Source organism: Hyperolius riggenbachi, chromosome 3 (assembly GCF_040937935.1).
Source record: "Hyperolius riggenbachi isolate aHypRig1 chromosome 3, aHypRig1.pri, whole genome shotgun sequence".
NCBI lineage: Eukaryota > Metazoa > Chordata > Amphibia > Anura > Hyperoliidae > Hyperolius > Hyperolius riggenbachi.
In genome coordinates, this window is record NC_090648.1 from 210,682,971 (window position 1) to 210,707,708 (window position 24,738).

The following is a 24,738-nucleotide window of genomic DNA, read 5'->3' on the forward strand; positions in this document are numbered from 1 at the left end:
AATATAAATGTAAAGTATGAATTGGCCCATGGCAGAACTTGTTTTGAAATGGTTTTAAATACTTTTCTTCTAGTAGTATTGAACAAAGTGTTTATATTTTTTTTAAATTTTGTGCAGGTCCCTCTTAAATGAACTTGGGCACAGATAAAGGTGGAGGATGGGTTCACAGTGGGACGTTGCGATGCTAGGTTATAACATAGTAGCATAACAGATACATTGTAGCATTATGGTAACGCACTACTGCAGTCGGTTACCTATAAACGTGTGTTACCAGGTACAGGAAAGCATACCTTTCATTGTCTGTATGCTTCACTGTACCTACTTATGTAACGGCAACAGCATTAATACTTTTTTGTTGCGTTGCAACTTTACAATGCAATGCCCTACTGTGAACTTAGCCTTAGATACGGACTATGTCTATACAGGGGCTGACAGAAAGGGGATGTCACATTACACCGATCCTTCACTCACTGTAATGGCTACCAGGAAAATCTAGAATACTCTAAGATTGGACTGTTGACATTCAAATCCCTGCACAATTTGGGCCCTGGATACATGAAGGACTTGCTGAAGCTGCACCACACCTCTCACAACCTCAGATCAGCAGGTTCCATAAACTTGGTCACTCCCAGAATGCACCTCAAAACCTTTGGAGACAGAGCTTTCTGTCATGCTGCCCCTGCCCTTTGGAACTCCCTGCCACACCCAGTAAAGACAACCCCTTCCCTGGAGTTATTCAAATCCAGAATGAAAAGCCACCTGTTCAGCCTGGCATTTCCAGACTTATAGAATTCTTCCTGTGTACCACGATTTACCAATCAACCAATTACTAGTCTGAGCCATGCTTATGTGCTTTGAGTCCTACGGGAGAAAAGAGCTTTACAAATGTTAGTAGTAGTTGTTGAACCTGCAAAGCTGGTGCTCAGCTTCAAGAATGAAAAGCCCTCTCTACGTGGCACACAATGTAAAACAAACTCACCACAATACCTTTCTAAAAGGTAAACAAGATTTTTGGTTTTAATGAAGTCATGTTGAATTAACTTGATACAACCATTATTTACCATGGCTTGCAGGGCAGCTGTTATGCAGCTCAGGAATGGTCAATGAGATGCTATTAAAACCAGTTTTCATGCACATCTCACGATGTACAGGCAGATCAACCATGAGATCAACCATCCATTCACTGCAGACTGATTCCAGCATGAAGTCTATCAGGAATCGGCCTAGCGATGGTGCCTCCACCGCCTGTCCCCAAATGTTATATCCCCCCACAACCCGCTCTGAAAATTCTCACCTGTCTGCCGGCATGACTCCCTGGCCACTCCTCTGAGAATTTTCAGAGCACTCAAAAGTTCTCAATGGAACATTTGTGGGGTATAGAGGCTCTGGGTTCGTCACATACATTGGTCGTCCCAATATCGCGCTGTTACCACTATGCACCCCGTGAACCATGTGTGACTGAGGTTTTTCAGCATGTCCGACCAATGCATTTAGCTGATTTCATCACTGTTGTTGTGGCACTGATTCTCATCCAATTCAATAAAATTATGGAATCTGGATGGTCGATTGGCCAAAAAATGCTAAATATATGGCCACCTTCATGCAATTTGTATGCGGTTTGGAATTGGGCAAACCAAATGTACTTCCCGACAATCTGAGCTTGCCCAATTTCATGCTGTATACAAATAACACACCGTTTGCAATCATGCAAGAGGGAATTATTAGCATCTCGTTGTCCATCTCTAATTAGGACCTAACATCTGAAAAATGATCCATCCATGTCCCTCCACAATGCAATGCTGGGTTATGGCATACCTTACCTGCACCAGAATAGGAGAAGCCCATGTGCTATAAAAGCGACAGAGCTTCACCTGTTATGGTTGCAACTGCTGGTGTGGATTATCTTGTATGTGCCTTATAAAGGACTTGCACTATGCTAGACATATCCTGTGCACCTATGGCCATTTACTGCTTCTGTGCATCGCTTTTTTCTTGGCATCTATTTTAAGCTACACCTTGTTGCTTGTAAATGGTGATCTCATGGGACTAAGCTACAATGTGCCTCTCAGGAAACAGAATGCAGCTCGAAGCCTAGTTTATTTTGATTAGGTCACTTTAGAAGTGAGCGTACACAGTTGACTGAACACCAAAAAAAAGAGTCTGCTGACAAGATTTACATTTTAAAATTATTTTACATTAATATAAACTTAAATAACACACAAATACTTCAAATATTTAGGGCACTTTGATATATTCAAGAGAAACTTGTCCTCCAGTGTTCACTATCACAGTAAACTGTCAATAACAGGACACCCTGATAAAACAGATACTTAAAACTAATAAAACTGCTAAAAAGTTTTAAAAATGGTAACGAACACAATTTTAACTTTGCTGAGAAAAGACGTCTATCTTGCACAGAAAAAAAAAAAAAAGTATAAAAAGAGCTAGAGCCATGTGAGACAATCACAGAGTTCCAGGCCTGCCTGGTGGATCTGTGATTGGTTAGTTCTGTAACTCGTTTTCCAGTTTCAACCAGCCTTCTTCATAGTCCTGCAGAAGTTCCAAGAAATAGCGGAAGCCAGGTTCAGCATCATACCACACCTCAAACTGGGTGTCACGAGGATTGCGTGAATGGCGATGAACTCGCACAACTTTACCTGCGTACCAAACTTCACGCTCACCATCGTCAAACAAGTGCACAATACGCTTCCCCACTAAATTTGGAAAGCCATTACTTTTGCTGAACTTGGACCGAATTCTTCTCTTCTTTTTGTAGGTAATTAACGTTCGGTCTATGGGCTTTTTACGATGCACTTTGCATTCCTGTGCCTTCTCCGTAGGTCTGTTTTCTAGAGGCTTTAGCTGAAGAGACTTGTACATACGTCTGCCTCCTGAGGACTTACAGATTCGCTGCAGCTTTAGAATCAGTGAAGCTTTACTTTTCTTAGGCGAAGCAGTCTGCGACTCCTTTGATAAATCAGGTGGTTGGCATTCTACTTTTTCAAGGTCTTTTGCTGTGCAGCTATCTGTTGAAAAATGTCACAGCATGATTAATAGAAGCAAAAAACAATACTGTCTGCAGTAACAATTATAGCAAAAGTGGCATCAAGATAAAGACAAGACCTGGACATGCAGAACAAAGCCGCAGGTCACTTATAGGGAAACAAAAAAAAAAGTTTTTATCCTAGCGAGTCGACTATCCTATTTTAACAGTGTTACAAAAGCAGCTTGGAGTTCTCTGAGTCAAGGGTAAAGCTGGCTTTGTAGGGCAAAGTGACAGCCATATATAAAATGTAAAATATGGTTCATAAGAACAATGGAACTACTATGCATTTAGTCACCTTACAAGAAACACCAGAAGGGTTTTGGCTCAGAAAGTAAAATCACAAGACCAAATAATTGGCCACTGGCTCAGGTTCCTACTGATCTAGCAGAATATATAAAGAGAAACCACAATATAAGGAAGAACAAAAAAAACTGCTCAGCTGCAGTTTTCCTGGAACTCTCTGTGTACTTCACGTTTGCACATTGCAAGGCTCTGCAAACATTCACGTCAATTATAAAATAAAGGGTCTTTCAGACTAGTGACTATTGCAAAATTATTATATATATATATATATATATATATATATATATATATATATATATATATATATATATATATATATATATATATATATATATATATATATATATATATATATATATATATATATATATATATATATATATATATATATATATATATATATATATACATATATATATACATATATATATATATACATACACACCTTATGGGAATACAAATTTTAAATCTAAAAAAATAAAAAAGGTCAGTATGGATATATACCGTTTTAGACACGATTACGTGTAAATGGAGTGTCTCTAGGGCCATAAAGCATGAGGGGACTGCATCTGCATTTACTAAGGAGATACCCTTGTTTCATAATACAGCTCTGAGCTGCTCTTTGACTACCTCAGTAATTTAAATTTTTCTCCTGATTGGACTTGGACGGATACTCAACCACACTGCCTGAGAATGTAGTTTTATGTATGCACTTTTATCAATCTCCACCATCCCTTTGGTTTAGGACCCTATTGCACTTTGTGGCCGCACTCTCCTTCCTGTAGGAGTGTGGCCACACTGCACAGGTGCCAGTAGGACTTTGCGCCTGCGTAGCAGCATGAACCGCTCACGGACAGAGGATAAAGCCCTACACAAGTGGCTCCGTGCTACTGCACAAGCCCGAGTCCTACTTTGCACCTGTGCAGTGTGGCCACACTCATACATGGAAGGGAGCACGGCCGCGAGCAATATTGGACATTAACGTTTTACAAAAGGTCTCAGTGGAAGGGCAGAGAAATATCAGGGAAGCCTCTGGGCTATACAATGGCTTCCCTCTGCTGAGGTAAGTAAACATTTTTCTTTATATCACTTCAGGGACACTTTAATAATTTGCAAATAGTAAAAGAACAGCAGGTACAACCATATCTCTTGATGTAGCGAATAGAGCGTCTTTACTAATTGCCTTAAAGTGGCATTTCAGGACCTCCATGAGAAGCACTAAAGGATACCTCCTCACCTAACAGCAGGAACAGAGGAAAAAAAAAAAAGGGGGGGGGGCGGAATAACTGGAGACAGCTATGGATTGGCAAGAGCTGCACTCTGCATTTATGGACTGAACTTTGACATTGGTCCAGGGTAGATTTTGGACTCTTGGTCAAAACTCTGAAAACAGGTAAAAATAGAAAGCTTTCACCTGCCAGCATACTTTGTCTTCATTATATGCTTGAAAATCAAATGCTTTTTCTATTCCCTCCACCAAAATATCTGTTGCTGCTTAAATCAATTGTCATACATATGAAGCGTGCTGATCTAATTCTTTAGTTACTTTTCAGGGCTCAGACACACTATAGGTGCTTTTCTTAGTGCTTTTTAGCCCTCAGAGCTTTTTAAAAAAAATGCTCCCCTTGACTTACATTAAAAAATCGCAATAAAATTGCACGATTTTACCGAGATTTTAATGCAAGTCAATGGGAGTATTTTTAAAGAGCTCCCAGAAAGCTCTGAGGGCCAAAAAGTGCTCAGAAAAGCGCTTCTAGTGTGTCTGAGCCCTCAGTTTGTGTGGACACCAGCCAAACTTTAGAACATACACACTTCAAATACCTATGAGAAAACAGTTTAGCCTAACAATGAGCTCTTTCACAAAAGCAGATAGGTGCCCTTTTGCTCATCAAGAAATAGTCTCTTTGAGTAAACAAGGCTCCTAGTATTCCATGGAAAAGTCAGGCAGAGTAAGCATAAGCCGTCAAATTGCTGCATTAGTTTAGTAGTGCAGTTACGGAGTCATCCAAAATAGTCTTAAGCAGTATCTCAAGGCCCGGCACACTAGATGAATGTCACCTGACTTGGATTGGAAAATGATCCCTAAGGTGACATCGCCGAGATGTACAGTGCAGGCCAGGGATGTGCAATGAATGCTGGGAGATGTAGTACCCATTGATGTGGTTACAGATGTGGGATTTCATATGGTTATAGATGTAGTTGCATCAATGAGAACTATATCTCCCAGCATGCATCGCTGGTCCCCAGCCTGCATTGTGTGGCTGTGGACATAAGAAGGACCAGCGGGAACCTGCAGCCATGCGGCAGGGGAGAAAGAAATGTGAGAGGTTTCTATATGAGCACGGGGACTACAGATCAGTCTCCCCCGGTAATTAAATGCTTGTTTTATCCCTCACAGTATGCAGTTTACGAATGTCCTATAGGGGGAGGTTTGATGAAAACAAGAGTCCGTGTGCTTTAGTATATTGTTCTGCTAGTGTTGCATATTCGTGGTCACATCTCCTGTAGCTTGTAGTGGCGGAGCAGTGCTTTTGGGGGTCTCTTGGTGCTGATATTGTGAAAGGCAACAACGGGTGAGTCTTCAATCTATTTCTGCATCGCTTATTGCTGTGTCAGCTGGAAGCTGGGTCAGTTCATTGGCATTACGGTAACTAAGCTAGTATGTTAAGGGTGAAACTTCAGCTTGTAACTTATTGCACAAACGTGTATAGGCATAACACAATAACACATTGGAAGAGATGGGCGTTAATCTTCTGGAGAATCAATCACTAATCAATACACAGAAAGAACTTTCTCCAATTTATATCAGAAATGCAGTGAACTCTGTATCGGTTGAAAAGGGCGCCTGAGCTGCCTGTATGAAAAGGGCGCTGCCATAGACATCAATGTTATTTCTGGAAATATGGGCTACAAGGTGTAGAAAAGGGCGCCCGAGTTTAGATATAGGCTACAAGCGGGCTCCCCTTTGTAGCCCATATTTTTTCGGCTACAAGGTTTTCGGCTACAGTAGGATGCACCTTTGTAGCCCATATTATTGCCTTTTTTTGTAGCCGAAGTTTTTATATGGGCTACACCAGACGCCTTTTTTTGTAGCCCAAGTTTTTATATGGGCTACAAGCGCTCTAAGCCGAATTATTTCATTCCCCCACTATCCATCGCAGCCTGGAGGGGGAATAGTAATTAACACATCCCGGAGTATTTTTGTAGCCGAAGTTTTTATATGGGCTACAAGCGCTGGAAGCCGAATCATTTCATTCCCCCACTATCCATGGCGGCCTGGAGGGGGAATAGTAATTAACACATCCCGGAGTTTTTTTTGTAGCCGAAGTTTTTATATGGGCTACACCAGGCGCCTTTTTTTGTAGCCCAAGTTTTTATATGGGCTACACCAGGCGCCTTTTTTGTAGCCGAAGTTGGTATATATGGGCTCCACCAGGTGCCCTTTTTTACAGGCGCCCTTTTCATATAAAACCGTGAACTCCCCAGGCTCTTTTAGCCGGGTGCTCCACCCAGTTAGTTTTGGTGAGCACCCAGCTGTTATTGGCTCACCTCCTCCTATGCTGTAAGCAGAGTTGCTCACAGAAGCACCGGCACTGCATTCACTCATCTCGCCCCACCCGGCTACTTTTTCATGCCACTCGGCTGGAAAAAAATTTCTGGGGAGAACACTGGAAATGGTCCCCATGTCACGCTCGCTAGGCTATTTTGTTTTAGAATGCTGCTCAGTGCCCTTTAATAATCTTCTTTTAGCCACAGTATACTCTTGCTCAGCTTTAAAATCTTCTGTTTCTTGGCTTGCAGAACCTCAACAGAATTCTGTCTTGGATATTTTGTGATGCCACCATATTTTGGACCTTCTGGGCACAGTAGTTTTCATGATTTCTTTTAAAAAAAACTAAATGTTCTTCTGTGGCGAAACAAGTTCCAGGAGTCTCTTTTCATGCTTTTTTTCTTCCACTGGCAGTAGCAGTAGAGTATTGTACCATGTTAGCCATCAGTAAAAGCAAGAAGTTTTGAATCATGAAGATACCATTTATTGGCAAATTTTAAAAAAATAAGAATAAGCTTTCGGCTATTCCGCCTTCAGACTCAAATACTGTATGCCTACAAGATGTTAGCGCACAGAGGTAGCTGATTTATATCAAAGAGATAAGACCCTTTTGTTTACTCAATCTTTATATAACTGAGACTCTGCCTGGCACAGAGGCATCAGAAATTCTGAGTTCAAGAGTTAGCTACAAGCAGAATGGATGCAGTTTGTCAGGCTGCAAAAGAATTCGGACATTAAATACCATCAACCTCACACCTATATAAGAAATTGGCATCATAGTTCAATATTTTATTTACAGATTTGAACCAATGTATACATTTTGTTTCTGATGTTGGTCTCTCTTTTTGTGCGTAAAGCCACAGCTCCAGGGCAGTAACCCAAAAATAATTTTAAGGACAACTGAAGGGAGAAGAATATAAAGTCTGCCATAGGTATTCCCTTTAAAAAAAAAAACAACAAAAAACAAATGGTTTCCTGGCAGCCCTGCTGATCTATTTGTTTGCAGTAGTGAGTGAACACCACCAGAAGCAAGCACGTGACAAATCTTGTCACATCTAACAATAATGTCAGAAACTTCTGATCTGCATACGCTTGTTCAGGGTCTATGGCTGAAAGTATTAGCGGCAGAGGTAATAAATATGGCAGCCTCCATATCCCTCTCGTTACAGTTGTCTTGTAAGCTGTATCCATGGGAACGAAAGTTTAAAGTGTACCTGTGTCAGTTCATACCTTTACCAGAGTTTGTCCAGTTTCTCCCACATACGTTCCTTCAGGGCATTTTGCACACACAATCAGATCTACCAGGATTAGTAGAATCACGGGAAAAGGTGCCCTGTACTCTGTAAAAAAAAAAGGTGTGGGACCTGCAGACATGTACTCCACTGACAGAATATCAATACCAGGTACACAACAGAAATACAGGGTAAAAGGCACCTTTTCCTGTGATTCAACTAATCTTGTATATCTAATCATGTGTGCAAGATGCCCCAAACGAACTTGCGTGGTAGACATTGTACACACTCTGCATAAACATATGAATGGACACAGATACACCATTAAAAATACCATATCATATCTCCCAGTCCCTACACACTTTCGTTCCCATGGACAAAGCTTTAAGTGTACCTGAGACGAGAGGGACATACCTGGGGCTTCCTCCAGCCCCCCTCCGCACAGACCCATCCCACGCCGGCGTCTGAATCCTCGTAGATGCTTCAGTAGCAGCCCAGTTCTTCGCGGCCAGTCAGTGCAGGCAAAGTGCGGCCAAGCGAGCTCTCCCATCTGCGTCCTGCGGGAGTACAGTGTGGCGGGCGCGAGCGGCCATGGCCATGCTGCACATGCACAGCACGCCCAACTGACCGTGGAGAACCGGGCTGCTACCAGAGAATTCTAGGGAGGATTTAGATGCCGGTGCGGGAGCTATCTGCGTGGAGGGGGGCTGGAGGAAGCCCCAGGTATGAATAATAAAAAAATAAAAAATAAAAACTTTTGGTCCCCATCTCAGGTTCACTTTAAATGATCTTCGGGTTACTGTCCTGGAGGCTGGCTTTACATCACAGAAAAAGAGGCTAATAGCAGAAACAAAATGTATGCATTGGTTCAAATCTGTAGATAAAATACTGAACAAGGATACAGATTTATTACATTAGTATGAAGTTGATGGTATTTAAGGGATCCTCCACAGAGAAAATACAGTGGGATGCGAAAGTTTGGGCAACCTTGTTAATCGTCATGATTTTCCTGTATAAATTGTTGGTTGTTACCATAAAAAAAAATCTCAGTTAAATATATAGGAGACACACAGTGATATTTTAGAAGTGAAATGACGTTTACTGCATTTACAGAAAGTGCACAATAATTGTTTAAACAAAATAAGGCAGGTGCATACATTTTGCCACTGTTGTCATTTTATTGATTCCAAAACCTTTAGAACTAATTATTGGAACCCATTAGCTTGGTAAGCTCAGTGACCCCTGACCACCATACACAGGTGAATCGAATTATGAGAAAGAGTATTTAAGAGGGTCAATTGTAAGTTTCCCTCTTAATTTTCTCTAAAGAGTAGCAATATGGGGGTCTTAAAACAATTCTCAAATGACCTGAAGACAAAAAGATTGTTCACCATCATGATTTAGGGGGAAGGATACAGAAAGCTGTCTCAGAGACTTCAGCTGTCTGTTTCCACAGTATGGAACATATTGAGGAAATGGAAGACCACAGGCTCAGTTCAAGTTAAGGCTCAAAGTGGCAGACCAAGAAAAATCTCGGAAAAAGAGAAGTGACGAATGGTGAGAACAGTCAGTGTCAACCCACAGGCCAGCACTTTGGTGCTACATCATCATCTTGCTGCAGATGGAGTCATTGTGCATTATTCAACCATTCAGCTCACTTTACACAAGGAGATTATGTATGCAAGAGTGATGCAGAGGAAGCCTTTTCTCCTCCCACAGCACATAGAGCCGCTCGAGGTATGCTAAAGCACCTTTGGAATAAAGGTGCTGTGGACTGGTGAAACTAAAATTTAGTTATCTGGGCGTAACAAAGAGTGTTATGCATGGAGGAAAAAGAGCACAGCATTCCAAGAAAAACACCTGCTACCTACAGTAAAATATGGTGGTGGTTCCATCATGCTGTGGGGCTGTATGGCCAGTGCAGGGACTGGGAATCTTGTCAAAGTTGAGGGACGCATGGATTCCACTCAGTATCAGCAGATTCTGGAGACCAATGTCCAGGAATCAGTGACAAAGCTTAAGCTGTGGTGGGACTGGATCTTTGAACAAGACAATGACCCTAAACACTGCTCAAATCCACTAAGGCATTAATGCAGAGGAACAAGTACAATGTTCTGGAATGGACAGCTCAGTCTCCAGACCTGAATATAATTGAAAATCTGTGGTGTGAGTTAAAGAGAACTGTCCATGCTTGGAAGCCATCAAACCTGAATGAACTAGAGATGTTTTGTAAAGAGGAATGGTCCAAAATACCTTCAACCAGAATCTAGACTAAGCAAAAGGAAATCCCGCTGTACCAATATTTTACGATGAAAGTAGAAAAATCTGTTATTCCATAATCCAGCTTCACAGCATACAGATAAAATCTCACACGTATCGGAGCGAGAATGGCTCCTTAATCATAGCTTCCAGACTCCCATTGGAACCTACAGGAGGAATTTAGAGGCTGTAATTTCTGCAAAAGGAGGATCTACTAAATATTGATTTCATTTCTTTTTTGTGGTGCCAAAATGTATGCACCTGCCTAATTTTGTTTAAACAATTTTTGCACTTTCTGTAAATCCAATAAACTTCATTTCACTTCTTAAATAGCACTGTGTGCATCTCTTATATGATATATTTAACTGACATTTTTTATCATAACAACCAACGATTTATACAAAAAAAATCATGACGATTAACAAGGTTGCCCAAACGTTTTTCTTTTTTTTCCTTCTTAAAGACACAAGCAAAGATGAACAGGTCAACTTTGAAGTTTAAAGTAAACCAGAGCTGAATAAAAGGAAAAATAATCGAAACTTACCCGCTGCTTCCTACAGCAGCATAAACACGTACGAGTCCCTCTGCGTCCTCCCGCGGTCTCCCGTTCAGCTGCGATCAGCCCTGGTAATGGGCTCAGTTGCGTCAGTCTGGGTCTACTGAACGTGCGCGAGAGGTCCGTACATGCGCAGAAGACTGAGACTGGATGCGACAGCCTATTATCAGGGCAGATTGTGGCTGAACGGGAGACCGCAGAAGTACGCCGACAGACTCGCACGTGTTTATGCTGCTGGAGGAAGCCGCAGGTAAGTATCGATTGTATTCCTTTATTCAGCTCTGGTACACTTTAAGGTTGCTTTTAATAAAGCATGGGTTAAAGAGCAGTACTGCATGAGATCTCACCATCCCACCAGTGGTTAATGCAATGCCAGCATAATGGCTTCTTCCGGTTGCAGAACATGTTGGATGCACTTACAAAACAATGCTAAACACTGGGGTTTCTGCATGCTTGTGATGGGCTTCTCTAAAGGCTTGTAATATGTGAGACCAAATGAGTTGTATGCATAATTGCAGCCAGCTGTATAAAGATTGAGCACAGTGACAGCAGAGAGCCCAATTACAAACACAGGACGAATATGCCAGCTCACAAAAAGACAAGACAGGAGAGAAAGGATAATTTAAGCAGAAAAGAGCCTGCTGTCATCCAAGCTTCAAAAATAAAAATAAAAAATTGGAAAATCGCACAGAACATCCGGAACTTGTGCAATTAACACTACAGGCATAAAGATAGGAGGTTTAAAAAAAAAAAAAAAAATCTAACCACGAACAATACAATGTGAGATTCAAAATAAGCTTCTATACCTAAAGTTCTAAGAGGAACAACATCACAAATGTGCAGAATTAGATTCTGCCCAACCCCCCCTCCCTCCCCCCCCCCCCCAAATATGTTATATATAGGCACCTCTAATGAGAAAACAAACATTTAGGGCTGGTGCACACCGAGCGGGTGTCTCTGCGTTTTTGCAGCCGCTTGCGGCTGCGGATACGCTTGGTCAATGTATCTCAATGGGGTGGGTCACACCAGAGCGGGAGGCGTTTTGCTGAAACGCATACTCCCGGGTGAGGCATTTTTTGGATTGCGGAGGCGTTTCTGCCTCAATGTTAAGTATAGGAAAAACGCAAACCGCTCTGAAAAACGCCTGTTCAGAGCGGTTTTGCAAGCGTTTTTGTTACAGAAGTTGTTCAGTAACAGCTTTACTGTAACAATATATGAAATTTACTACACCAAAAACGCTTCACAAAACCGCAAAATGCTAGGTGAAACGCTACAGAAAAATAAGAAAGCACTCCCCCCCCCCCCCCCCCAGGCTCTGTTGTAACACAGGTGTTAAAGGATTTGGTTAGTCTCAGTGCAATGGGCAGGCAGTATATACATGCAGTCCCTATAGGAAATCTGCCATCAGAGGTTTCAGGAGCAAGTTGTAATCTAAACTTTAAAAAAAGAAAATATAAATATTATATGAAAAAAAGAAAGCAAGGTTAATAGTTAAGTCTTTAACCAGTGAAAACTGTAGTCATGTTTTGAAGGACCATTATCAAGAAAAATTGTAAAATGTACAATACATACATATACAATGCACATTGCTCCCATAGTAAAATGCACTATAAATTACTTACAGTAGGTAGTGAAAAGCTGACCGATCTGACAGAGTTTGGACTAGTCCATCTCCACGGGAGCTTCTCATTATTTACTTTATGCTTTCCAAAAACACTTCCTGGAAAGCTATATTAAAGTACCGACCAGCCTCCCTGCTTGTTTGCATACTATTTAGGCAGCTGGACTAACAACTACCATTCAGTAAGTGGTTTTGTAAACAAATGTCTGAGAATCCCACATGTGGGCATGGACTAGTCCAAAACTTATCAGATCTGTCAGATTTTAACTATCCACTGTAAGTGACAGCAAACACAGTAAAAAGTAATTTATAGTGCATTCTACTCTGGAAGAAATTCACACTTTGTATGTATGCATTTTCAATGTTACAGTTTTTCGCAGTAGTTGTCCTTTTATTTTATTATACAAACATATGAATATCCACATGCATGCACTACCAATACAGGTCTACTAAAGAAAAAAAAAAATCAGGAAAATTAACATGGTTTAAAGGGAATGTATAGTGATTTATCTGCACCCTTTTAAAACGTATATTTATATTCATTTATTTTTTAAATTACTTCTTCGTAATCAAGAATGTTTTTTAATAAAAATGTGATATTTTGCTTAGGGCCCCATGTGCTGGTCTGCAGCAGCTTTATAAATACAAAAAGGTCTTGTTTAGCTGCTGTGTTTGACATTTAGAAGATTACAGACCAGTTTACAGCCAAGGGAATAACTTTTCTTCTGTGAAGGCTTTAACAGTCAAATCGGCAAGAGGTGAAAAAAAGTTACATTTCATTTTCCTAAATTAAAAGAATTAGATATCTGCTGGAGAAAAACCAAACTAGACCCCAAAACTATACATTCTCTTTAAAATCCAGTTCAGATATGTGTTTGAATGATGCATTATTAGAATATTCTTCTACATGGTTAATGCATTACAACACTGATAAATACATAGTAATTTTAAATATGCATCAATAAACCCATGCCTGTTCCGGGGCATCAAGTATGACAGACATTAAGCAGTAGTTGGCCATGCAAACATGATCTCACTAGCATCTGTCAGTCTGACCGGCAATGACTGTACACACATCCAACCACAGGAGGGGGGGGAGGTCATTCTGGTGGGCCAAGGGCGTTAAAAGACTACCTCCAAAGGGCAATTAGGTACCAGTCCAAAATGGCTAATGAACCATTTCTGCTAACAATTATTGGCACCTGCACAAAAAATAGACTATTACCTGACATGACTCTCAAGCAAAAACCATTTAATGTCAGCACGAAGTGATGAGCTATGTACGTTCTTTGCTATCGTCAACCAAAACGACTGAAGCTGCAAACACAAGCAATATTAAACTCAGCCAAGGCAGCTGGTAAAGACTGCCTGTGTAGAGAATCTGGTTTAATACAGCTGCTCCAGATCCCCCTCCGGGTGTTGGCAAGTTAACCGCGTAGCGGATTCAGACAGGCGTTGGACGAGGGCACTGTTCTCCCCCACTTACCTCACTTGCTTTACACTGCTCTGTTGGTTCCCTCTCCCCCCTGCATAGTAAAAGAGCATGTTGATGGCCTTCAATCTCCTATGTTTAGTTTAAAGATGAAATGATGGACATTAGGGTTTTCATATTGCAGAGAGTGCAGCGCCCCCACCGCAGAGTATTCTGTAAAGCATGCAGGGTAAGGCTTGTAATCGCTAGCTCTCCTGGTTACAGCCCATGGGTCGCGCCTCTCCAGCCACTGGCCATCCATTCTTAGTTTCCTCAGAGTCCTGCCTCCCCTCCCCCCCTTGGCAGATAATAAAAGTGGAGCGCAGGAGCCTGAGCAAGGCTTGATGATGCAGCAAAAAAGACTGAGTATGGCTAGACAATGAAGCAAAAGAAGTCAAAGACACAAACTGTTCCTAGAGGAAACGCAGACAGGCACCAACTGAAGAGGGGGCACCTATCAGTTGGAACATGGGAGAGTTGCTCTCTTTAGTACGCTCTGCTGCCCACACTGCCAGGAAGAGGAGAAGGGAGCAGATACAGGGAACCAGGAGCAGGACAAGGTGAAACCAGCCTGACAGTGTAAACATGTCCACATGCAGTACCAATTCTACACTGTCGGTGTTCCTTTATTTTCTTTTTCACTGCAAGGGTTGATGAACCAGTGTAATCAGTGTTTTACCTCTGAAGTTGGAGAAATGGAAATCAGCAACAGCTGTCCAGAAAACTACTAGGGGGTCATAGATTTTTTTTTCCATTTTACTTTGCTTTAAGCCTTGCCAAATGACAACTTTGAATAACGTAATTAGAATGTTGTGCAATGCAAATTAACTGCGTGCAAGGTACAAGCGCCTCAAGCCACGATGAGGTCAAGTCAGTGAAAAAAGATATACATAGGGCAAACCCACCCTGGCATATTGCGATAAAGCTACATGTGCAAACATGGATCAGTTTTGTAGGCTACTTTCAGTCAGAAAGACATTTAGGCAGGCTCATTCAACCACATCTAAGCAGCAGCAGACAGACATGCATACACACAGGTACGCATGCACACAAACACTAAGTAGCACACCCTTGAGCCGTGTGACTGGCAAAGATCATGTACGTACTTGTGTGTATGCAGCCCAGATTGTGTAGAGGAACCTGGAAGATACAAAGTATAGGCACATGAGCTCACAGTAATTAAATTAATCCAAGAATACCGCTTCTCTAATGGTTATACAGCCCTGAGTCATGAAAATCAGTAAAAGGCAAGTTTTTTTTTTATATTTAACTTATCACTTTAAAAAGGGAACCTAAACCGAACGCAGGGGAAAATTTTACTTACCTGGGGCTTCTGTCAGCCCCCTGCGGCCGTCCTGTTCCCGCGCCGGTACGCAATGATCCTCCAGTCCCCCGCCAAGGCTCAGTTTCGCTTCTGCAGACTGATTAGTTGGCGGGCCACTGCGCCTGCACGGCCCTGGACACACTCGATCAAGTCAATGAGAGAGTGTCCTGCACAGGCGCAATAAAATAAAAACTTGTACTGTCTGTGCAGGACGTTCGACAACTGGATCGCGAACAAGGACGTACGTGGCCAGGTCCGCGCAGGCGCAGTGTCCTGCCAACTGATCATTTGGCAGAAGCAAAACTGAGCCACAGCAGGGGACTGGAGGCTCATTGAAGACCGGCGCGGGCACAGGAAGGCTGCAGGAGGCTGGCAGAAGCCCCAGGTAAGTGAAACTCTTTCTCCTGCATTCGGTTTAGGTTCCCTTTAAATAAAAAAAACTTAAAGGGAATGCTCAAGCAAAATAAAAAAATGAGTTTCACTTACCTGGGGCTTCTACCAGCCCCACATGCAGCCATCCTGTGCCCTCGTAGTCACTTACTGCTGCTCCAGTCCTCTGCTGGCAGCTTGCCGATCTCGGAGGCCGCATTGCGTACATTTTTACGCATTCCCGCTAGTGCAGGAACATTAACACATACAATTTTTACGCGTTACTGGTTCAATGCGTAAAATTCCTGCACTAGCGGGAATGCATAAAAATGTACGCAATGCATCCCGCCGACCTCCGAGGTCGGCAAGCTGCCAGCGGGGGACTGGAGCAGCAGTGAGTGACTACGAGGGCACAGGATGGCTGCATGGGGCTGGTAGAAGCCCCAGGTAAGTGAAACTTTATTTTGCTTGAACATTCCCTTTAAAGGACAACTGTAACAAGAGGGATATTGAGGCTGCTATATTTATTTCCTTTTAAACAATACCAGTTGCCTGGCTGCCCAGCTGGTCTATTTGGCTGTAGCGTCTGAATCACACTAGTTTTGTTTATAAGGAAATATGGCAGCCTCCATATCCCTCTTGTTACATTGGTCCTTTAAATTAGGAAAAAATGATTAAGGTGACACCATGCCTTGTATCCCTGGAGTGCCGTATGACTGACACAATGCCAGGCAGCAAAGTCACTGTGTGTCATACAAGTTCAGTCTGTCTAGGGCTAGCAGTGATTTGTGGCAGTACACAAAACAAGCTCACCACAAAGAAGTGGGTGGTATGGAAAATATTAAAATGAGACAAGGAAACTGCAAGCACCCAAGCATTAGCCTCATTTAAATAGATTGTATCCGCAGCAGTGAACATAGGTAAACATCATCCTAGCACACAACTTTAAATACATGAGTCAGATATGTTCACGGATCGCTGTAATGGAGAGCTTTCACACTATAAATGCACAGACATCAGCCAAAAGGGTGGCGGATTGGCAAGATGCTAGTCCGTCCATTCTTGAGCCCTTTTTTTTCTGTGGTCATTTTTAAGTTGGAAGGCTCAAATATGAGTTCCAAAAATGTTTATTCCAAGTGTGAGGTGGGGATAACAACAGCTGCCAATTACTCCTCCATGCTAACCATCAAAAAAAGTCTGTTACTCTGAAAATCAGCATTGTTGCTTGCCCTGGCACATTGCCAGGTTCTGGGCACAACACAGCAGTATGCTGCTAGCTGGAAAATCCCCAAACACTGCGCAACGTTCAAGCTTTGCACCTGCAGAGACGTGCACAGAACTCAGAAGAGTGATTCTACCAATGACAAAGGCAAAAAACACATTCACACGAATGCAGCATCCAGAAACCGAAATAACGTCGGCACCGGACCAAACAGATTCAATAGTCTGCCTACACCAAGCTTTATACAGAACGCTAGTGGGTAGGATGGAGGCGCCCAATGTATGTTCTATTTTGGTATTTTTAAATGCAAATAAAAAAATTATATAATAAAAAGAGGTAATTACTTACCTTTCCAGAAGATATAGACACCAGTTCAACTGGAAAAAAAGTTTTCTCAAAAAGCAATCTGACAACGCGTTTCACGGGTCATGGCCTGCTTCCTCAGGTCAATACAAAATGCCTAGATAGTATAGGAGATATAGTGTAAGTGCCTCTAATTTTAACACTCTATCCCCTATGCTATCAAGGCATTTTGTATTGACCTGAGGAAGCGGGCCATGACCCGTGAAACGCGTTGTCAGATTGCTTTTTGAATAAAAAGGTTTCCAGTTGAACTGGTGTCTATATCTTCTGGAGAGGTAAGCAATTACCTCTCTTTTTATATAATTTTTTATTTGCGTTTAAAAATACCAAAATAGAACATACATTGGGTGCCTCCATCCTACCCACTACCAGTCAGACCTAACAGCTTTGCAGTTTTTCAGGAAAGTATTTCATACTACAGGAGAACGACCATCCAGTATCCAGCAGGACCTGGAGTACCGAGCAGAGACGATTAATTCCCTGCAGGCCTATACCGTGGTTGCAGGAATTGCAACCCACCTTTGTGAGTATATATTTATATGATTTTATCCTCCCTATACCTACTTCTCATCTAGGTATTCTTGGCCCTTACAAGAATCACCAAAAGGAAATAAAACAAAAACCTATATATTATACAGAATGCATTGCTAGACATGTCAGCCTCAGTCCAGAACACTACTGGAGTAACAGATTGTGTCCTGTGCAGAACTAGCCATACTATGGTAAAATGGGTGAGGCCAGCCATCCGCATAATGTCTGAACATCACTCAGAAGGTTGGGTTAGGATAGCAGTGCTGAGGTTATTTCGGTTTCTGAATGCTGCATTCGTATGAATGTGTTTTTGCCTTTGCCGTAGCAAACCAAGAGTGCTGTTTTCATTACAAATCTATATTATACATAATTGTCAAATTTTACCAAATCTATGTAGTAGACTATGCCTTGAACTTGACACTTTTGGTGGTCCTTTATATTATCTAATGAGGTTAGACTGGAGAGGTATAACCAAGATTTTATGGTGTATGGGTGGGTTTATGGGGAATGGCCATTTTTTTTTTCAAGAGAAGTTACAATCACTGCAGCTACAGTAAAATGTATAGAGGAGAACAAATGTCTGATAGCTGCAAAGGGACTTCTAAAGGTTAGTGGGCTCCATGTAATTTCCACTTTTAACAAACTTGGACTTAAAATACAGCTGAACAGAGGAATGTGGAGGCTGCCATATGTATGTCCTTTTAATACCAGTTGCCTGGCAGTCCTGCTGATCTCGTTGGCTGCAGTAGTCTCTGAATCACACCTGAAACAAGCATGCAGCTAATCGGGCATACTTCAGTCAAAGCACCTTATCTGCACGCTTGTTCAGGGTCTACAGCCAATAGTATTAGAGGCAGAGGCTCAGCAGCACTGCCAGGAAATCTGCATCGTTTTAAAGGAAATCAATATGGCAACCTCCATATCCCTCTAAATTCAGGTGTGCTTTAAGACAGACAAAGCAGTGCTAACAGATATTTAAAGCAGCAAAACTGAATGGTGAAAGGCATGGAAGCAAGTTTGACTGATTGCATTATACTTACCTCTGTGCAATACACTGTTCCAAGGTGTTCTGTAGCTGGATGTCAGTGTAACTGCAATGACTCTGCTTAAAGCAGAACTACAGTCTGGCACAACATACCGTTAAAAATCTGTCTCTGAAGTCCTTATTGACTATATAATTATCCAGCTTGCCTTTGGCTAAAAGTAATGTTACATCTATCAAAAACTTTCCTCTGGTCAGAGTCATACTGGAAGAAGTCATCCTCCATAAAAATGTAATATCCAAATCTGTGAACATAACAGCTTTTTATCTTTATGCCTTGCACATAAGGGCTCTGGCAAATTGTATCTCCTGCGGTGTTAAAGAACAACTGAAGTGGCATGTGACATGATGAGATAGAGATGTGTATGTACAGTGCCAAGCACACAATTAACTGGGCTGTGTTCCTTATTTTCTTTCTCTGCCTGAAAGAGTTAAACATCAGGTATGCAAGTGATAGTTTCTATCCGGGTCGGGACTGGGTCAGACTATAGCATAACCCTCACTGATAAGTAATTACAGCCATACAATACTTTCCTGTCAGTAAACGGCTTCCTGGAGCAGAAAAGAGATAAAAAGGGTCGAGGATTCATAGATTTGAGCTCTGGTATACTTCAATGAAGGTGTCATTGAGCAAAGACAATGACACAGTAAAAAAAACTTATAAATTAGATTTAAATATAAAATAAAACTGTGGGATATCTAAAAAAAAAATACATTTTTTCTTCATCAGTTTATTTTCACCTCGGACATCCGTTAAGCAAGCCATAGCCGGATATACTAAGATGACCTATTTCTGCACTATTGGAAATCAACCAGATGGAGATCAATTTTAACCCCAACAATGTTGAAACCATATAGGAGAAATGTGTCGAGCACTGACTAAACTACAGTACAAGTGCGGTGCAGCTTAATGCAGCAATGAACCCCCTGCTGCTTCAACCTTCTCTACATACACAGGCAAGCAGGTGTGCAGAAAGATAAATGACAGACGACTTAATGGTGGAAGCGATTGAAGAGTAGAATGCTGGTTGAGATGATAGAGAACACAATCTCCAAGCTCCGTGGAGACGATGGGGACAGGGTGCAGAAGACCACCCTCACCCTACTTTTCCATGAAATTTACCAGCAGGGACCAAAGCAGGGAGCCCATGACTGCTGTGGCCGTCTTACCTGCTAGTACAGAGCTTTTCTGTAATCTAGTTGTATGCCGCCTGCTCTTCTCCCGGGAGCATTTCTTTCTGCCGGGAGTCAGGACACTGTCGCTGCTGGCTATATCTTGCCAAGTACTAACTCCAGTAGAATAATATTAGCTAATGGGGGCTGAGAGCACTGGAGGACTGGCAGATCTACACTGCAACCATGCAATCCTAAATGCTATTAGAAATCCAAGTGCTAGGTACAGGAATAGGCCACATACCACAACACTACACAATTATTTGGTGAGATTACCAAGGCAATGATGTACTAACTATAGGCTGGTTTTCATTTTTAATACATTTTATTTTGTCTGTTGCTTATTGGTTGAAAGATAATTAAAATACCCAAAACATGTTACACTTAATTTCTGAATACACTTAACTAGTAACTGGGGAACTCTCTGGAGAAGTTACTTTAGAGTAAAGACACTTAAATTCCTGTCTGTGTTTAGCAGTGAGTGTTACCTGCATTCTTAAAGGGCTGACTTACACCGCAGTTACTATAAATGGTGCCAGTTTAAACCACTAGGTAGTGGTTACCTAACCATTCAGTTGACCACAACCCTGACCACAATGCTGGAATGAAGCATTGTGGTCTAGCAAGGTGGCAAAACTCTATATGAGGTTGAGAGGCCATCTGTCACACTGGTTACAGTAAAAAGCCTTGTCGATATTGAAAGGTGGTACTTAGGTGTGTTATTTGATACCAACACATATTAAAGGACTTAATCTACTGCTACTACATTAACAACTTTAGGGATATAATATATGTAGATAAATAAAACAATCAGTGGTGGAAAATTAATATGCAATTCTGAAGTCAGCAGGACAACCACTAATTATTTAACCTCCTTGCCGGTTATCCCGGGGTAACCTGCGCAGGAGGATTTCTCAGGCCCCGCTGGGCCGATTTGTATAATTTTTTTTTATTGCACGCAGCTAGCACTTTTCTAGCTGCGTGCATATTACGATCGCCGCCGCTCCCCGCCGCGCCGCCCCCTCCAGACCCCTTGCGCAGACTGGCTAATCAGTGCCAGGCAGCGCTGAGGGGTGGATCGGGATTCCCTCTGATGTCCCGACGTCATCCCACCCCGTCGCCATGGCGACCGGGGAAGCCCAGCAGGAAATCCCGTTCTGAACGGGATTTCCTGCATACTCTGATCGCTGGAGGCGTTCGGAGTGGGTGGGGGGATGCCGCTGCTCAGCGGCTATCATGTAGCATGCCCTGGGCTTGCTACATGATTTAAAATAAATAAATAAATAAAAAAAGTGTTGCGCTGCCCCCTTGCCGCAGGAATTGGACCGGCAAGGGGGTTAAGAGTTCAAAAGCTAGTCACCAACTGAAATTTTGCGTTTTGGCTAACCGGGACTGCACCTGATACAATATAAAACTAACGCAAGTTAACCGCTTCTGGACCACGGTAATTGAAATCTACGCCGTTTGTGGCTGTTTATTCCTGCCAGGGCGTCGATTTCAATTACCGTGCTGCAAGGACCTGCCGCTCTCTTGCTACGACAGCAGAGATCTAAGAGCCGGTCAGGAGCCTATTTCATTGGCTTTTGACTCCATGCTCACTGTGAGTCAATCCCATTGGCTCACATTGATGACAGGGTCAGGAGCCCATAGCGACGGCAACGCGATGGGTGAGTGGGCATGACCGGCGAGAGCAGTGGGTCCTTGCGGTGATGCGTTGGTAAGCCCCATTTTTTGGTACAGTACCAGCAATCTCTGCTCCTTAAGGGGCCAGAGACTGCTGGCAATCTTTAAAAAAAAAATGTTTCTAAAAATTACGTGTAGTTTTGAGCAGTCACATTTGCTCTTCACTTTCTATGTGCAAACAGTGAGTGAAAATGTCCTGATCCATTTTTTGTATTAGGCCTGTGGGTACAACAGACAACTGCTGCATTGTAGCTAAAAATTGATCAGCAGGTTTGACAACCCTGCCCAGTTGTCATTGTTCTTCCCCTGCATGTAAAGGCCACTGGCACAGTCTTTACTGCTCATCCCTACTTCCTCTCCCCATAGACAGCTGCATTGAAGAACAACTTTACTGGCAGTTTATCCTGAGGGCACCAGGACTATGCCTGCTCTCATGACATTCTTTTATTTAGAAACTGGGGAGTAATATTGTATGCATAGCAATACAGCCTATTTGTGCTTTAGTCCCCTTTTCACACATTTCCTTTGAATTGTTTTTCTTCATCAGAATGGATTGCATTAATCTCTATGTGGTTTGTTCATACATATATGCATTACAATGTCTGTTTGCTGACATATACTGCAGGTCAACATAAATGTATCTTGTACATGTACAGTTGTGAAATAGCCCGTACCGTTCCTTACACTTGAAATAAATAATGACACAAAATAAGCCTCAGAACTCAGGAAAAACTGCATTTTTGTTTCTTTGGAGTTAGGAGAGGTGTAAGAAACATCTTATACCAATCTTCTGTCTAGTAAAATAGCAACAATTGGCCAAGAAACTGCAAGACTGGTTGGGTACTGGAAATAAATGTGTCTAAAAGTGGCCACTAACGATACAATTTGCCAAACGATTATTTATGAACGATTCTTCGTATGAACGATTGTAAACTATCATTTGGGGCCTCTAATGGACACAAATCTCCTGAAATGTGTAATGGTTAAGGGCTCTGCCTCTGACGTAGGAGACCTGGGCTCAAATCTCGGCTCTTCCTATTCAGTAGTCTTCAGTAAGGAGTTCTTTTGGCAAGACTCCCTAACACTGCTACTGCCTACTGAGTGCGCTCTGGTGGCTGCCTCGCAAGCGCTTTGAGTCTGGCAGGAGAAAAGCGCTATACAAAAAAAGGAATTATTATTATTAACCACTCCGATAAGATCAATAAAATTAAGGATCAAATTGGTTGGGAGCGTTTTATCCATTAGTGGTCCCAAATGATCATTTTTTATTGTTCTGTAATTGTCTGATACACAGATAATAATCCTATTTATATAGTGCTTTCCTCCTGTTGGGACTCGCTTGAGAGGTGCAACCACTAAGGGCACTCTCAGTAGGCTGCCTTGCAGTGTTCGGAATTCTGGTCCAAGGACTACTTACTGAATAGGTACTGGCTTACTGAATAGGGTAGAGCTGAGCCCCTAACCAGTGTACTATCCAGCCAACTAACACTTTGGATTTGTACATGAAAGCACTGAACATCAAGACTACAAAAAAAAAAAAAAAAGTGAACTTTACATTCAAATTTAAAGTCGACGTACATTTCCCTAACCTCTTGGAACTACCAATTGACACCGGTTCATTTTATACACACACTCACACACCAGTGTTCTCCCCAGAACTATTTTCCAGCCGGGTGGCATGAAATTGTAGCCGGGTGGCATGAAAAAACAGCTGGGTGGGGAGAGATGAAAATGCAGGGCAACTCTGCTTACAGCATAGGAGGTGGTGAGAACGTGAGACAATGACAGCCGGGTGGTCAGCAAATCTAGCCGGGTGGAGCACCCGGCTAAAAGAGCCTGGGGAGAACACTGTACACAGACACACTAAATTAACAAGTAAAATGTTTATGTTGTCTACAAAATAATTCTCCATCTTCTGTACTCCTGGTAGAATTATTTGGACACATCCTTTGTTCCGGCACATAACAGGGAACTTCCTGCTTCTCCCATCACTCCAGTCTCCACAGGAAAAGTACACACTGCTTGGCTGAGCTGAACTATCACTGACTGGCCCTACAGCAGGAGTGGACTGCATCTGCAGCAAAAGAAATATAAAGAACGTAACAAAAATTGTAAAAAGGTATTCAGACTTGCAAAACTGGAAGCGGAAAAACAACTGGCTAGTGACAAATTTAAAGAGGCACTGTAGTGACATATAGTAGAATGCAGTAAATTATTCAGGATACCCACTTTTTTTTGGTAATGTTCCTAGTTTCAGCATAAAAAAATGAATATTAACTTTCCAGATGTTTGACAGTTCCATATAAGAGTAATATTAACAATGTTCCAATCAATTAGGCCTTGGAGTCAAGCAATGTACTTTTTAGTATGATGATTGTACAATGTAGAATTATACCAAAATTATTTAAAACTGTGCTAATAACTATCAGTACTTGAAAGAGAAAACTCGTAATGATAATACTGCTAGAAAAATGTATCAAACTAAATGCATGATGGTTTTATCCAGGCTGGTAATTGAATCAGTCATGGCTAAAGCAAAAAGTGTGTCCAGTTCCCAAATTGGCCAGCCAATGTGGGAAGTGGCCAAGATGTAAGAGAATACATATCATCTTGGCTGGTGAGGTAACAAAAAAAGTGTTTTCTTCCAAATGTGCAGCCTAAAGGTGGCCATACACTTATAGATTTGCAGCAGATTTGACCATCAGATAGATTTCTGTTAGATGCCTGTCAATCTGACAGGAATCTATCTGATGTGTGCCACATACTAGGCACAGATTTCCAATAGATTTAAGAATGAAATCTATTGGAACTCTATTGAAAATCTAAATGCATTATTGCATCATTAGATCCAAAGCAATTCTATGGGCCATCGATTTGCTGCCAGCAGCAGATCGGATCAAACTAGATTTTCCATCCTGTCAGATAGATCAAATTCATCTAAATCGATCGAAATCTGCTGCAAATCGATTTGCTGATTTGAAAGAATCGATTTC

General features: G+C 41.9%; 1 protein-coding gene across 6 annotated transcripts in view; it reads right to left on the reverse strand.

Moving 5' to 3' along the window:
• Positions 1–2,172: 2,172 nt before the first annotated feature.
• Positions 2,173–24,738, reverse strand: part of C3H15orf39 (chromosome 3 C15orf39 homolog) — a 51,730-nt gene continuing 29,164 nt past the window's right edge. The window contains exons 3-5 of one of the 6 annotated variants that reach the window (XR_011030318.1): positions 23,643–23,819; positions 15,145–15,178; positions 2,979–3,026 (exon numbers count right to left, since the gene is read on the reverse strand). Coding sequence is in view for 4 of the 6 variants with exons in the window: in XM_068275615.1 (XP_068131716.1) it covers positions 2,503–3,026 (524 nt within the window). In the remaining 2 variants the exon portion in view is untranslated. Of the gene's footprint in view, positions 3,027–15,144; positions 15,179–23,613; positions 23,820–24,738 lie in introns of those variants that run through there. The other 5 variants (XM_068275616.1, XM_068275618.1, XR_011030319.1 and 2 more) reach the window with 5 other exon arrangements.